Source organism: Triticum dicoccoides, chromosome 6B (genome assembly GCF_002162155.2).
Source record: "Triticum dicoccoides isolate Atlit2015 ecotype Zavitan chromosome 6B, WEW_v2.0, whole genome shotgun sequence".
NCBI lineage: Eukaryota > Viridiplantae > Streptophyta > Magnoliopsida > Poales > Poaceae > Triticum > Triticum dicoccoides.
The window spans coordinates 719236878-719252209 of record NC_041391.1 but is presented as its reverse complement, the minus strand read 5'-3'; the positions used below and the strand labels follow the sequence as shown (position 1 = coordinate 719252209).

The 15332-nt window shown below is 46.4% G+C and overlaps 1 protein-coding gene across 1 annotated transcript; it reads left to right on the top strand.

The window, feature by feature from the left end:
• The first annotated feature begins 253 nt into the window (after positions 1-253).
• LOC119325604 lies at positions 254-1149 on the top strand. The gene has a single exon (XM_037599334.1). The coding sequence runs from the start codon at positions 276-278 to the stop codon at positions 900-902; it is 627 nt and encodes a 208-aa protein (XP_037455231.1). The 5' UTR covers positions 254-275; the 3' UTR covers positions 903-1149.
• Positions 1150-15332: the final 14183 nt, after the last annotated feature.

The window sequence follows — 15332 nt, the reverse complement described above, 5'->3', positions numbered from 1 at the left end:
GTGTCGTACCATTCGCAACATGCATGCATCTGTGGCTCGGTGGCCTCACCTCCACAGATTAACCATGGCCACCGCCTCTCATACCCCTATTTTATGATCTCTGGCTATCCTCAAAGACACGACTCCTCCACCTCCGGCTATCCGTCAGTTCAGTGTGACGTACCCTGCGGTCGGCATGTATATCTATCTATATATAGCACCGCATGCATGTGCTTATATATATGGACTGCCGCATGGGACACTAACTAAGAAGCTAACAGTTGATCCAGCTTGCCATGGCGAGGCTATTCACCATCATCTCCTCCTTCGCCGTCCTCCTCCTCCTCCTCAGTGATGTGGGGATGGCGGTGGAGGTCGCCCCCAAATCGCTCGGTAATCTGGGGTTACTACCGCCCCCCAAACCGGCGGTCGCCGACGCCAACGTCAAAAGGTTTTGCGCCGACACGCCCTACCCGGAGGTCTGCGCCGACATGATCGCGCGCTACGACGAGAGCAAAGGCGCCGACGACAAGAAGCTGGCGGGGATGGCGGCACTCACCACCGCCACCCTCCTTCTTCAAGCATCCGGGGACGCGAGCCCGGGCGTTCAGAAGCAGCGCTACCCAGACCTGACCAAGGCCGACGAGGAATGCTTTGAAACCTGCTACAAGGAGCTGACCAATGGCGGCCAAAAACTCGACAATTTGTGCACCAGCAAAGAGGGCTCGGACGACATCGGCATGGCCCAGCTCCCCGAAATCCGCAGCTTCATCAAGGAGAACAACGGGGCGCATGCCCAGTGGAATTGCGATAGGTGTCGCCCTGCGAATGACAAGAAGACACCCGACGATGTCTCCAAGAAGAACGATGCCGAGAAGGCCATGGCTGTCCTCGAGGTGCTCGTCAACAAAGTGACCAAATAATGAAAAACAAACAAACCCTCATTGCGTATATACTACTAGCTCTTGTTAAAGTTGTTTGATTGATTATTAGTTTCCTTGAGTAAGTACGGTCATGGTTTTGTTTTCTCCTTGACTTTTTTGGTTATTAAACAAATTAACTATTCCAGTACTCATATGTTTATACTTTATTAGTACCCATTCTTATACTTACCCTGTGATTGTGATCGACCTCTGTGATGATCCAAGGTTCCACTGCCGATTTCATTCACCTCTTACCAACACATATGGTTCTTTTGTTTTCGAACTTTTTTGTTTTTTTAATAGTATATGGTTCTTTTGTTTTCGAACTTTTTTGTTTTTTTAATAGTATATGGTTCTTTTGTTGTTGTTGTAGCAGGTATACGTACGTATGATTCAACCAAATATGCTAGGGGGACTGATGGGCGCCGGCGCATCGGCCCAACCGTTGGGCCGGTCAAGCCCCAGCCGCCCGATATAGCAATTAAGGCCGTCAGATCTGAACCCCGCTTCGTCCTCCTCACAGTCGTTCCCCACACCCATCCTCCCCTCCACTCCCCTCCCCTCCTGGATAAAAATTGCAACGGCCTCGAGCTCCGCCGACACCTCCACCATACCTCCGCGAGAAAAACGGAGCTTGAAGCTCCACCGCGGCATCCTCGTCGCCGGTCGGGACCCTCGCTGGCCGTCCTCGTCGCCGGTTGCCATCTGCATCTCCTTGCCCCCGGCTCCACACATGTAGCAGCTGCCTCCTCTGGTCGCAGCTCCACGTAGTGATGGTCATAGCTCGGTGGCGATGCAGCACCGTCATGCCATCAACGGCCATGCCGGGTTGAAGCTGTTTTTCCATGGCCATTGAAGCTTTTTTTCAAGGTTGAAGCTTTTCACACACCGTTGAAGCTTTTTCACACATCGGTTGAAGCTTTTCCCATGCCGCTCGAAGGTGTTTTTCATGGTTAAGCTTTTATCCACAATTTTTGCTGCAAACGGCACGAGAAAAGCTACAAACGGTGGTTGTTTTTGCTACAACCAGGAAGATGACGAAGTGTGGCCGGCGACGACGGGTTGCGAATTTGTTGCAACTGGCAGCGGGAAAGCTACCACCGGCGAGCAAATTTGCTGCAACCGGTGTGAGGTGGTGAAACCGGCGTGCAGTGGTGCGACGAGCGACGACACGGGTGACCACGATGACTAGGATTTTGATGTAGCAAATTGTGTAGTCGGTAGTAGCAAAAAATTGTTCGGTTGCAGCAAAAAAATGTCACCGTCGCCTGGGTCGCATCGTCTTCACAAATGAATGTAACAAAAATCATCGCTGGTAGTAGCAAATTACATCTCTGGTAGTAGCAAAAACACTACGCGGTTGCAACAAAAAGCGTTATCACGGTCATCGTGGTCGCACCACAGGCGCATAATGGTTGTAGCAAATTCCGCCGCCGGTCGCAGCTCCTTTGACGTCTGGTTCCAGCAACTTGCGCCAACGGTTGCAACATCACTTGTCCGCCGGCGTAGCAGAAAAACGTCGTCGTCGTCGAGGTCCCCGCAGTCGCCATGCGCCACCGTCGCAACTCATCGCAGGGCCCGTGCCTCCGTCATCGCTGTCTTTTACAGGGGAACAACGTGGATGGGGGAGGCGCCCGCGCGAAGGAAGAAATAGCTCGTCGAGGGGTGGGGGAGGCTTTGGCGGCCATCTCCACCGGCAACTCTTCTCCGGCGAGATGCTGCCGGGCCTGGTCGAGGAGGTTGCGGCGATAAAAAGCTGCAGCTCAGCAGGAGGTGGACTCGGGCGAGAGGATAAGGGAGAAAACAAGATGAGTGGAGAAGAAAAACAGGACGAGGGAAGTGGTGGCCCCAGGCAGCCTACGTGTCTCGTCTGAATTGGTTGCAGCGTTCGCGCGTGGGACGCGACCGGCCGAAGATTCGGCCGGGGCACGGTCTCCAAACGTTTCCTATATGCTAGGTAATAACTCATTTATGGCACGTGCGTACAACCGAAGAAATATGTAAAGGGAAGAAAAAAAAAGGTTCACTCTAGGAACAAAATACAATTTGATACAAACAACTAAGTCAATGGGTGAACCAATAAACTAATTGTGAGTAAATTGCACGAAACCACCACTTTGAAGGTTAGGTTTGCAAAAACACTATAATACATTTTTTTGGCAGAAAACACCACGTCTACGGTAATCTTTTTGTAAAAGACACTGATCGGCGGATCAGGTTCAGTTAAGTGAGTTTATGACAGGTGGGGTCCGTTTTTTGCCTATGTGGCATGACTTTTTGTGCCAGGTAGATTTTAATCTAAAATTACAAACTAGACCCTAGAATTTTACATAGACACCCCTAAATCAAAAACGAAAAACGCAATTAGCCCCCGCTTCTCGATTTGTCGTTGCCGGCCGTGGGTGCAGAACGCCGTCGTCGGCTTTTGGCCGCTCGTCGTGGCCATGGTCGCGAGTAAGGCCCACGAGCTCCTCCCGGCCATGGAGGCATTCTGGTGGTGGCTTGAGGACGCCGCTCCCGTCGCGCTCCCTTACTTGCTGGCCATCGTCGCGGTCGCCGGAGCGTCGAGGAACAGCAGCCCGCCCCTGCTGCCTGATCCGGTGCCGGGCGGGGACAATGGAGGCCGATGTGGCCGGATCCGGTTGGGGGCATGACGAGGCGGCCTGGGGAGGAAGGGGCGGGGGACGCCGGCTCCGTCAAATCACCGGCGCATGGTTCCGGCGACATGTGCCTCGCCCTCGCTAGTGCATGGTGGAAGGTCGCTCCTCGGCGAGGCGGAGGCGCGGATGGGGGATGGAGGGACGGACCACGGGCGGCGTCATGTGCCTCGCCATCGGTGCAGGAACGGCGACGGGGGCCTCTGCCAGGATCGGGATGGGGGCGGCCGTGGGACGGGTGGTTTCCGCCGTGGTCGGGATGGGCCTGGGAAGCAGGGACAAAAATTTAGGGGGCTTTTTGGCATTAGACCTAAACAGTTATGCCACGTAGGCAGAAAACGGACCCCACCTGTCATAAACGCACTTAACGAGCCATATCCGTCGATCTGTGTTTTTTGCAAAAACATTACTGAAGACATGGTGTTTTTTTGAAAAAAATGTATTGTAGTATTTTTCGGAAACCTAACCTTCAAAGTGGTGGGTTTTTGCAATTTACTCTCACTAATTGTCGTGCTGAGAAAGGATTGCAAAGAGAAAACCATACAATGGCGAATCTGGCATTTGGAAACCTATGACAGCCTTGGATTCCCCAGCTGTTTTCTGTCTAATGTTTATTTTCCAACTAGTTTTGCATGGAGTTAATACCACTATTGGTACATAAACTTGTAGGGGTGGGAACAGTTTCATACAAAAACTAAAAATCCCCACAAAACTAGTTCTCCAACTTGACTGCTGTAACAAATTCATACAAAACAGCTGTGGACGCAACATTCGGCATGCCACGCTGGATTTTGGCACACGCCTTAATTTTACAAAAAAGCCCCCTCGCACTCTCTGTATTTGTGTTGCATCGATTCCCTGACTACATCGCCCTCTCTGCATCGATTCCCCATTCGTAAATCCCTAGCTCCTCCCCCTTGTCGTCGCCCTCTCCGCAGCCAGCCGTCTCCGCCGCCCTCTCCGCCGCCAGCCATCTCCGCCGCCCTCTTGGCCGCCCTCTCCGCCGGCAACCGTCTCCGCCGCCCTGTCGAGATGAAGGGGTGCACATCATTGAGCGGGAAGCAGCAGGCGAGATGCCGTGGAGCAGGGGCGTCGTCGTCCTCAAGCCACCCTCTCCCGCTCAATGGATGTGACCTCGCCGGTGCCGACATGACGAAGGACGGCGAGCCTTGGGCGAAAATCACCTGAGAGGTGCGCTACATGGATGTCGATTTCTGCAAGGTGCGTGTCCCCCTTCCCCTCGCCGATTTGCTTTGGATGCCCATGAACTTGGGCTTTCCTGATGAGTGCGAGCTTCCTGATGCTAACATTTGATTTGATGGCCATGGTAGGGGACTGAAAACCTACCCGAATTTGACTGGGGTATACCTCTATCCTCTCCTGATGCTGCTTTCAATGGCACTGACAAAAGTGACCATTGTTGCCACTTACTGAACCCTGCGAGAAGAGTTTGCTCTGATGGATATGACTTGAAGGAAATATGCCCTAGAGGCAATAATAAAGTTATTATTTATTTCCTTATTTCATGATAATTGTTTATTATTCATGCTAGAATTGTATTAACCGGAAACATAATACATGTGTGAATACATAGACAAACAGAGTGTCACTAGTATGCCTCTACTTGACTAGCTCATTAATCAAAGATGGTTATGTTTCCTAACCATGGACAAAGAGTTGTTATTTGATTAATGGGATCACATCATTGGGTGAATGATCTGATTGACTTGACCCATTCCGTTAGCTTAGCACTTGATCGTTTAGTATGTTGCTTTTGCTTTCTTCATGACTTATACATGTTCCTATGACTATGAGATTATGCAACTCCCGTTTACCGGAGGAACACTTTGTGTGCTACCAAACGTCACAACGTAACTGGGTGATTATAAAGGTGCTCTACAGGTGTCTCCGAAGGTACTTGTTGGGTTGGCGTATTTCGAGATTAGGATTTGTCACTCCGATTGTCGGAGAGGTATCTCTGGGCCCTCTCGGTAATGCACATCACTATAAGCCTTGCAAGCAATGTAGCTAATGAGTTAGTTACGGAATGATGCATTACGTAACGAGTAAAGAGACTTGCCGGTAACGAGATTGAACTAGGTATTGGATACTGACGATCGAATCTCGAGCAAGTAACATACCGATGACAAAGGGAACAACGTATGTTGTTATGCGGTTTGACCGATAAAGATCTTCGTAGAATATGTAGGAGCCAATATGAGCATCCAGGTTCCGCTATTGGTTATTGACCGGAAACAGTTTTAGGTCATGTCTACATAGTTCTCGAACCCGTAGGGTCCGCACGCTTAAGGTTTCGATGACAGTTATATTATGAGTTTATGAGTTTTGATGTACCGAAGGAGTTCGGAGTCCCGGATGAGATCGGGGACATGACGAGGAGTCTCGAAATGGTCGAGACGTAAAGATCGATATATTGGACGACTATATTCGGAGTTCGAAAAGGTTCCGAGTGATTCAGGTATTTTTCGGAGTACCGGAGAGTTACGGGAATTCGCCGGGGAGTATATGGGCCTTATTGGGCCATACGGGAATAGAGGAGAGAGGCCAAAAGGAAGGAGGCCTGCGCCCCCCCTCTGGTCCGAATTGGACAAGGGGCGCAGCCCCCCTTTCCTTCTTCCTCTCCCCCTCTTTCCCCTTCTCCTACTCCAACAAGGGAGGTGGAATCCTACTATGACTAGGGAGTCCTAGTAGGACTCCACACTTGGCGCGCCCCCTCCTAGGGCCGGTCTCCTCCCCCCTTGCTCCTTTATATACGGGGTCAGGGGGGCACCCCATGAGACACAAGTTGATCTACGGATCGTTCCTTAGCCGTGTGCGGTGCCTCCCTCCATCATATTCCACCTCGGTCATATCGTCGCAGAGTTTAGGCGAAGCCCTGCGCCGGTAGAACATCATCATCTTCACCACGCCGTCGTGCTGACGGAACTCATCCCCGAAGCTTTGCTGGACCGGAGCCCGGGGATCGTCATCGAGCTGAACGTGTGCTGAACTCGGAGGTGCCGTACGTTCGGTGCTTGGATTGGTCGGATCGTGAAGACGTACGACTACATCAACCGCGTTGTGCTAACGCTTCCGCTTACGGTCTACGAGGGTACGTGGACAACACTCTCCCCTCTCATTGCTATGCCATCACCATGATCTTGCGTGTGCGTAGGAATTTTTTTGAAATTACTACGTTCCCCAACAGTGGCATCCGAGCCTGGTTTTATGCGTAAATGTCATATGCACGAGTAGAACACAAGTGAGTTGTGGGCGATATAAGTCATACTGCTTACCAGCATGTCATACTTTGGTTCGGCGGTATTGTGAGATGAAGCGGCCCGGACCGACATTACGCGTACGCTTACGCGAGACTGGTTTCACCGTTACGAGCACTTGTGCTTAAAGGTGGCTGGCGGGTGTCTGTCTCTCTCACTTTAGCTGAATCGAGTGTGGCTACGCCCGGTCCTTGCGAAGGTTAAAACAGCACTAACTTGACAAACTATCATTGTGGTTTTGATGCGTAGGTAAGAACGGTTCTTGCTCAGCCCGTTGCAGCCACGTAAAATTTACAACAACAAAGTAGAGGACGTCTAACTTGTTTTTGCAGGGCATGTTGTGATGTGATATGGTCAAGACGTGATGAGATATAAGTTGTTGTATGAGATGATCATGTTTTGTTGAAGTTATCGGCAACTGGCAGTAGCCCTATGGTTGTCTCTTTGTTGCATAAGATGCAAGTGCCAAATAATTGCTTTACTTTATCGCTATGCGATAGCAATAGTTGCAAGAGCAATAGTTGGCGATACGACCATGTGACGACACATTGATATAGATCAAGATGATGAAGATCATGGTGTCGTGCCGGTAACGATAGAGATCATGACAGTACTTTGGAGATGGAGATCAAAGGCGCAAGATGATCATGGCCATATCATGTCACATATTTTGATTGCATATGATGTTTATCTATTATACATCTTATTCTTGCTTTGATTGATGGTAGCATTTTAAGATGATCTCTCACTAATTATCAAGAAGTGTTCTCCCTGAGTATGCACCGTTGCCAACCTTCGTCGTGCCCAGACACCAGGTGATGATCGGGTGTGATAAGCTCTACGTCCATCTACAATGGATGCAAGCCAGTTTTGCACACGCGGAATACTCAGGTTAAACTTGACGAGCCTAGCATATGCAGATATGGCCTCGAAACACGGAGACCAAAAGGTCGAGCGTGAATCATATAGTAGATATGATCAACATAGTGATGTTCACCATTGAAAACTACTCCATCTCACGTGATGATCGGACATGGTTTAGTTGATTTGGATCACGTAATCACTTAGATGACTAGGGAGATGTCTGTCTAAGTGGGAGTTCTTAAGTAATATGATTAATTGAACTTTAATTTATCATGAACTTAGTCCTGGTAGTATTTTGCAAATTATGTTGTAGATCAATAGCTTGCGTTGTTGCTTTCATATGTTTATTTTGATATGTTCCTAGAGAAAATTGTGTTGAAAAATGTTAGTAGCAATGATGCGGATTGGATCCGCGATCTGAGGTTTATCCTCATTGCTGCACAGAAGAATTATGTCCTTAATGCACCGCTAGGTGACACACCTATTGCAGGAGCAGATGCAGACATTATGAACGTTTGGCTAGCTCAATATGATGACTACTTGATAGTTTTGTGCACCATGCTTTATGGCTTAGAATCGGGACTTCAAAGATGTTTTGAACATCATGGACCATATGAGATGTTCCAGGAATTGAAGTTAATATTTCAAGCAAATACCCGAGTTGAGAGATATGAAGTCTCCAACAAGTTCTATAGCTAAAAGATGGAGGAGAATTGCTCAACTAGTGAGCATGTGCTCAGATTGTCTGGATACTTCAATCACTTGAATCAAGTGGGAGTTAATCTTCCAGATAAGATAGTGATTGACAGAATTCTCTAGTCACCATCACTAAGTTACTAGAACTTCGAGATGAACTATAGTATGCAAGGGATGACGAAAACGATTCCCGAGCTCTTCGTGATGTTGAAATCAACGAAGGTAGAAATCAAGAAAGAGCATCAAGTGTTGATGATTGACAAGACCACTAGTTTCAAGAAAAGGGCAAAGGGAAAGAAAGGGAAACTTCAAGTAGAATGGCAAACAAGTTGTCACTCCCGTGAAGAAGACCAAAGCTGGACCAAAGCCTGAAACTGAGTGCTTACACTGCAAAGGAAATGGTCACTGGAAGCGGAAATGCCCTGAATATTTGGTGGATAAGAAGGATGGCAAAGTGAACAAGGGTATATTTGATATACATGTTATTGATGTGTGCTTTACTAGTGTTTATAGTAGCCCTTGAGTATTTGATACTTGTTCGATTGCTAAGATTAGTAACTCGAAACAGGAGTTACAGAATAAACAAAGACTAGTTGAAGGGGAAGTGACGATGAGTGTTGGAAGTAGTTCCAAGATTGATATGATCATCATCGCACACTCCCTATACTTTCGGGATTAGTGTTAAACCTAAATAAATGTTATTTGGCGTTTGTGTTGAGCATGAATATGATTTGATCATGTTTATTGCAATACGGTTATTCATTTAAAATCGGAGAATAATTGTTGTTCTATTTAAATGAATAAAACCTTCAATGGTCATACACCCAACGAAAATAGTTTGTTGGCTCTCGATCGTAGTGATACACATATTCATAATATTGAAACCAAAAGATGCAAAGTTAATAATGATAGTGCAACTTATTTGTGGCACTGCAGTTTAGGTCATATTGGTGTAAAGCGCATGAAGAAACTCCATGCTGATGGGATTTTGGAATCACTTGATGCTTGCGAACCATGCCTTATGGGCAAGATGACTAAAACTCCGTTCTCCGGAACAATGGAACGAGCTACTGACTTGATGGAAATAATACATACCGATGTATACGGTCCAATGAGTGTTGATGCTCGTGGCGGGTATCGTTATTTTTTGACCTTCACAAGATGAATTGAGCAGATGTGAGTATATCTACTTGATGAAACATAAGTCTGAAATAGTTGAAAGGTTCAAAGAATTTCAGAGTGAAGTGGAAAAATCATCGTAACAAGAAAATAAAGATTCTACGATCTGATCGCGGAGACGAATATTTGAGTTACGAGTTTGGTCTTCAATTAAAATAATGTGGAATAGTTTCACAGCTCACGCCACCTGGAACACCACAACGTTATGGTGTGTCCGAACGTCGTAACCGCACTTTATTGGATATGGTGCGATCTATGATGTCTCTTACTGATTTACCACTATTGTTTTGGAGTTATGCATTAGAGACAGCTACATTCACGTTAAAAGGGCACCATCTAAATCCGTTGAGACGACACTATATGAACTGTGGTTTAGGAAGAAACCCAAGTTGTCGTTTCTTAAAAGTTTGGGGCTACGATGCTTATGTGAAAAAGTTTCATCCTAATAAGCTCAAACCCAAATCGGAGAAGTGCGTCTTCATAGAATACCCAAAGGAAACTGTTGGGTACACCTTCTATCACAGATCTGAAGGCAAAACATTCGTTACCAAGAATGGATCCTTTCTAGAGAAGAAGTTTCTCTCGAAAGAAGTGAGTGGGAGGAAAGTAGAACTTGATAAGGTAATTGTACCTTCTCCCGAATTGGAAAGTAGTTCATCACAGAAATCAGTTCTAGTGATTCCTACACCAATTAGTGAGGAAGCTAATGATAATGATCATGAAGCTTCAGATCAAGTTACTACCAAACTTTGTAGATCTTCCAGACTAAGATCCGCACCAGAGTGGTATGGTAATCTTATTCTGGAAATCATGTTACTAGACCATGATGAACCTACGAACTATGAGGAAGCAATGATGAGCCCAGATTCCGCAAAATGGTTTGAGGCCATGAAATCTGAGATGGGATCCATGTATGAGAACAAAGTGTGGACTTTGGTGGACTTGCCCGATGATCGGCAAGCCATAGAAAATAAATGGATCTTCAAAAGGAAGACGGACGCTGATAGTAGTGTTACTATCTACAAAGCTAGACTTGTCGAAAAAGGTTTTTGACAAAGTTCAAGATGTTGAATACAATGAGATTTTCTCACTCGTATCGATGCTTAAAAGTCTGTCCGAATCATGTTAGCAATTGCCACAGTTTATGAAATTTGGCAAATGGATGTCAAAACTACATTCCTTAATATATTTATTAAAGAAGAGTTGTATATGATACAACCAGAAGGTTTTGTCAATCCTAAAGGTGCTAACAAAATGTGCAAGCTCCGGCGATCCATCTATGGACTGGTGCAAGCATCTCAGAGTTGGAATATACGCTTTGATAGGTTGATCAAAGCATATAGTTTTATACAGACTTGTGGTGAAGCCTGTATTTACAAGAATGTGAGTGGGAGCACTACAACATTTCTGATAAGTATATGTGAATGACATATTGTTGATCGGAAATAATGTAGAATTATTCTGCAAAGCATAAATGAGTGTTTGAAAGGAGTTTTTTCAAAGAAAGACCTCGGAGAAGCTGCTTACATATTGAGCATCAAGATCTATAGAGATAGATCAAGACGCTTGATAAGTTTTTCAATAAGTACATACCTTGACAAGATTTTGAAGTAGTTCAAAATGGAACAGTCAAAGAAAGAGTTCTTGCCTGTGTTACAAGGTGTGAAATTGAGTAAGACTCAAAGCCCGACCACGGCAGAAGATAGAAAGAGAATGAAAGTCATTCCCTATGCCTCAGCCATAGGTTCTATAAAGTATGCCTTGCTGTGTACCAGATCTATTGTATACCCTACACTGTGTTAAGCAAGGGAGTACAATAGTGATCTAAGAGTAGATCACTGGACAGCGGTCAAAATTATCCTTAGTGGAATAAGGAAATATTTCTCGATTATGGAGGTGACAAAAGGTTCGTCGTAAAAAGTTACGTTGATGCAAGTTTTTGACACAGATCTGGATGACTCTAAGTCTCGATCTAGATACATATTGAAAGTGGGAGAAATTAGCTAGAGTAGCTCTGTGCAGAGCATTGTAGACATAGAATTCGCAAAATACTTACGGATCTGTATGTGACAGACCCGTAGATTAAAATTATCTCACAAGCAAAACATGATCATACCTTAGTACTCTTTGGGTGTTAATCACATAGCGATGTGAACTAGATTACTGACTCTAGTAAACCCTTTGGGTGTAGGTCACATGACGATGTGAACTATGGGTGTTAATCACATGGTGATGTGAACTATTAGTGTTGAATCACATGGCGATGTGAACTAGATTATTGACTCTAGTGCAAGTGGGAGACTGAAGGAAATATTCCCTAGAGGCAATAATAAAGTTATTATTTATTTCCTTATTTCATGATAAATGTTTATTATTCATGCTAGAATTGTATTAACCGGAAACATAATACATGTGTGAATACATAGACAAACAGAGTGTCACTAGTATGCCTCTACTTGACTAGCTCATTAATCAAAGATGGTTATGTTTCCTAACCATGGACAAAGAGTTGTTATTTGATTAATGGGATCACATCATCGGGTGAATGATCTGATTGACTTGACCCATTTCGTTAGCTTAGCACTTGATCGTTTAGTATGTTGCTTTTGCTTTCTTCATGACTTATACATGTTCCTATGACTATGAGATTATGCAACTCCCGTTTACCGGAGGAACACTTTATGTGCTACCAAACGTCACAACGTAACTGGGTGATTATAAAGGTGCTCTACAGGTGTCTCCGAAGGTACTTGTTGGGTTGGCGTATTTCAAAATTAGGATTTGTCACTCCGATTGTCGGAGAGGTATCTCTGGGCCCTCTCGGTAATGCACATCACTATAAGCCTTGCAAGCAATGTAGCTAATGAGTTAGTTACGGAATGATGCATTACATAACGAGTAAAGAGACTTGCCGGTAACGAGATTGAACTAGGTATTGGATACTGACGATCGAATCTCGGGCAAGTAACATACCGATGACAAAGGGAACAACGTATGTTGTTATGCGGTTTGACCGATAAAGATCTTCGTAGAATATGTAGGAGCCAATATGAGCATCCAGGTTCCGCTATTGGTTATTGACCGGAAACAGTTCTAGGTCATGTCTACATAGTTCTCGAACCCGTAGGGTCCGCACGCTTAAGGTTTCGATGACAGTTATATTATGAGTTTATGAGTCTTGATGTACCGAAGGAGTTCGGAGTCCCGGATGAGATCGGGGACATGACGAGGAGTCTCGAAATGGTCGAGACGTAAAGATCGATATATTGGACGACTATATTCGGAGTTCGAAAAGGTTCCGAGTGATTCAGGTATTTTTCAGAGTACCGGAGAGTTACGGGAATTCGCCAGGGAGTATATGGGCCTTATTGGGCCATACGGTATAGAGGAGAGAGGCCAAAAGGAAGGAGGCCTGCGCCCCCCTCTGGTCCGAATTGGACAAGGGGCGCAGCCCCCCTTTCCTTCTTCCTCTCCCCCTCTTTCCCCTTCTCCTACTCCAACAAGGGAGGTGGAATCCTACTAGGACTAGGGAGTCCTAGTAGGACTCCACACTTGGCGCGCCCCCTCCTAGGGCCGGCCTCCTCCCCCCTTGCTCCTTTATATACGGGGTCAGGGGGGCACCCCATGAGACACAAGTTGATCTACGGATCGTTCCTTAGCCGTGTGCGGTGCCCCCCTCCACCATATTTCACCTCGGTCATATCGTCGCGGAGTTTAGGCGAAGCCCTGCGCCAGTAGAACATCATCATCGTCGGCACGCCGTTGTGCTAACGGAACTCATCCCCGAAGCTTTGCTGGATCGGAGCCCGGGGATCGTCATCGAGCTGAACGTGTGCTGAACTCGGAGGTGCCCTACGTTCGGTGCTTGGATCGGTCGGATCGTGAAGACGTACAACTATATCAACCGCGTTGTGCTAACGCTTCCGCTTATGGTCTACGAAGGTACGTGGACAACACTCTCCCCTCTCGTTGCTATGCCATCACCATGATCTTGCGTGTGCGTAGGAATTTTTTTGAAATTACTACGTTCCCCAACATGACTATGGTCGTAGATTTCTTGTTTGTCCTCGTGAGGTTAGTCAAGTGCCCAACTTTTGTTTAAAAAGGTGTGTTGTTTATCTGTAGTTGTTATAGGTTGATCTGACCAAATTGTTGTACTGAACAAATTGGTATTATGTGTTTTGCAGGGTTATGATACATGTGCTTATCTGAAGTGGGTGGACAAAGAATGGCAGGGGAGGCCTAGGCAGGTGATTGGCAAACTTGCCGAAGAGAATGTGGCTCTTCAGAAATTTGTGTTTGACAAGGATGCTGAAATTATGAGGTTCAAGGAAGAGAGGAAGACCATGATCATGAAGCACAAGAAGGAGATCAGAACTAGGGATAGGAGGGAAATTTGGTTAGCCCGTTTGGTCTGCTGCTCTGCACTGTTGTATGGTGTTGCAGCACTAGTGATAAGAGGTTTTGTGTAGTAAGTTAGGTAATTTAGTATTTGGCATGACGTGAGAGGTGAAACTATTTGTTATCAGTTGCTACTTGTACTGATTATATGAAATCAGTGGCTACCTATTATCTATGTTTAGTGTTGTAAACATTCCAAACTGGAATCAGTGGCTTGAAATGAAATCAATGGCTTGTACTCATTTCTGTTTACTCTACTGTAAGCAAAATTCTCTTATTTGACATGAAATCAGTGGCTTGTTTACTTAACTGAAATCAATGATTCTCTTATTTGACATGAAAATTCAGTTAACTTAAGCAAAATTCAGATCAAGCAAAATTCAGTTAACTTAACAGTGCAAATTTCAGTTAAGTTAACCATTTGGAAGGGGCACAGGGATCTTCAGGTAGTACAGCTTGGCATATTTGGCAGAGCACCTGGTACATTCTATTTTAGGATGTGTGCACATGGGCACAACATGAGCAGAGAACCTACAGTTCAACAACATATCAACATGGGCAGAGAACATGCAGTTCAACAACACTTCAACAACAGATTGGCATAGATAACAGCAGTTCAACATGGACTGCTCAAAATAGATAACTTATATGCCAACATATAGATCAGCATACCTAACTACTCTTGTGCATCTTCACTGCTTCTTCAGTTGTTGAGCTGTTGCAGGCGGATGGAGCGGCGCACCTTCTTCACCTCTTTCTTCAGAGGCACCTTCTTCTTGTTTTGCTCTGGCTCCTTCACCTCTTCTTCTTGTTCAACCTTCACCTCTTCTGGTAGGGCTCGACGTCCGGCAGGAGCTCGATGTTGATGGGCATGTTTCTGCCACCCTCAACGGCGACAGGCGCAATGAGCACAACCTCGTCCGCATCCGTGTCGTCGTCAGTGATGACAACAGTCTCTGTCAGGTCGTCGTCAGAGGTATAGTCCGCAGGGTCGACTAGAGCAGGCAGCGCGAGCACGACGCCGACGATGTTCGCAGGGCCGTCGTCAAGGGGGACCAGGGACAGAGAGGTGGTGGAGCGGTACATCCACCACCTAGCTCGCTAGTATGTATCCATGCTGAGCGTGCTCTCACGCATTTCCCAGACGAGGAAGGACGGTGGCGGCACTGTTAGGCCTGTGGGGAAGGCACGGGCCTTCTCGCCATCCGTCAGCTACTTGGCTAACCCACGCACATGCATGGGCATCATCTTCGGGGTGGGGAACCAGGTGTAGACCTCTCGAATCTGCGCACGGAACAACTGGTCGTTGCCGGCCAGATCCTCCAGTGCGAGCTTCCATCCCTCGATGTTCGCCA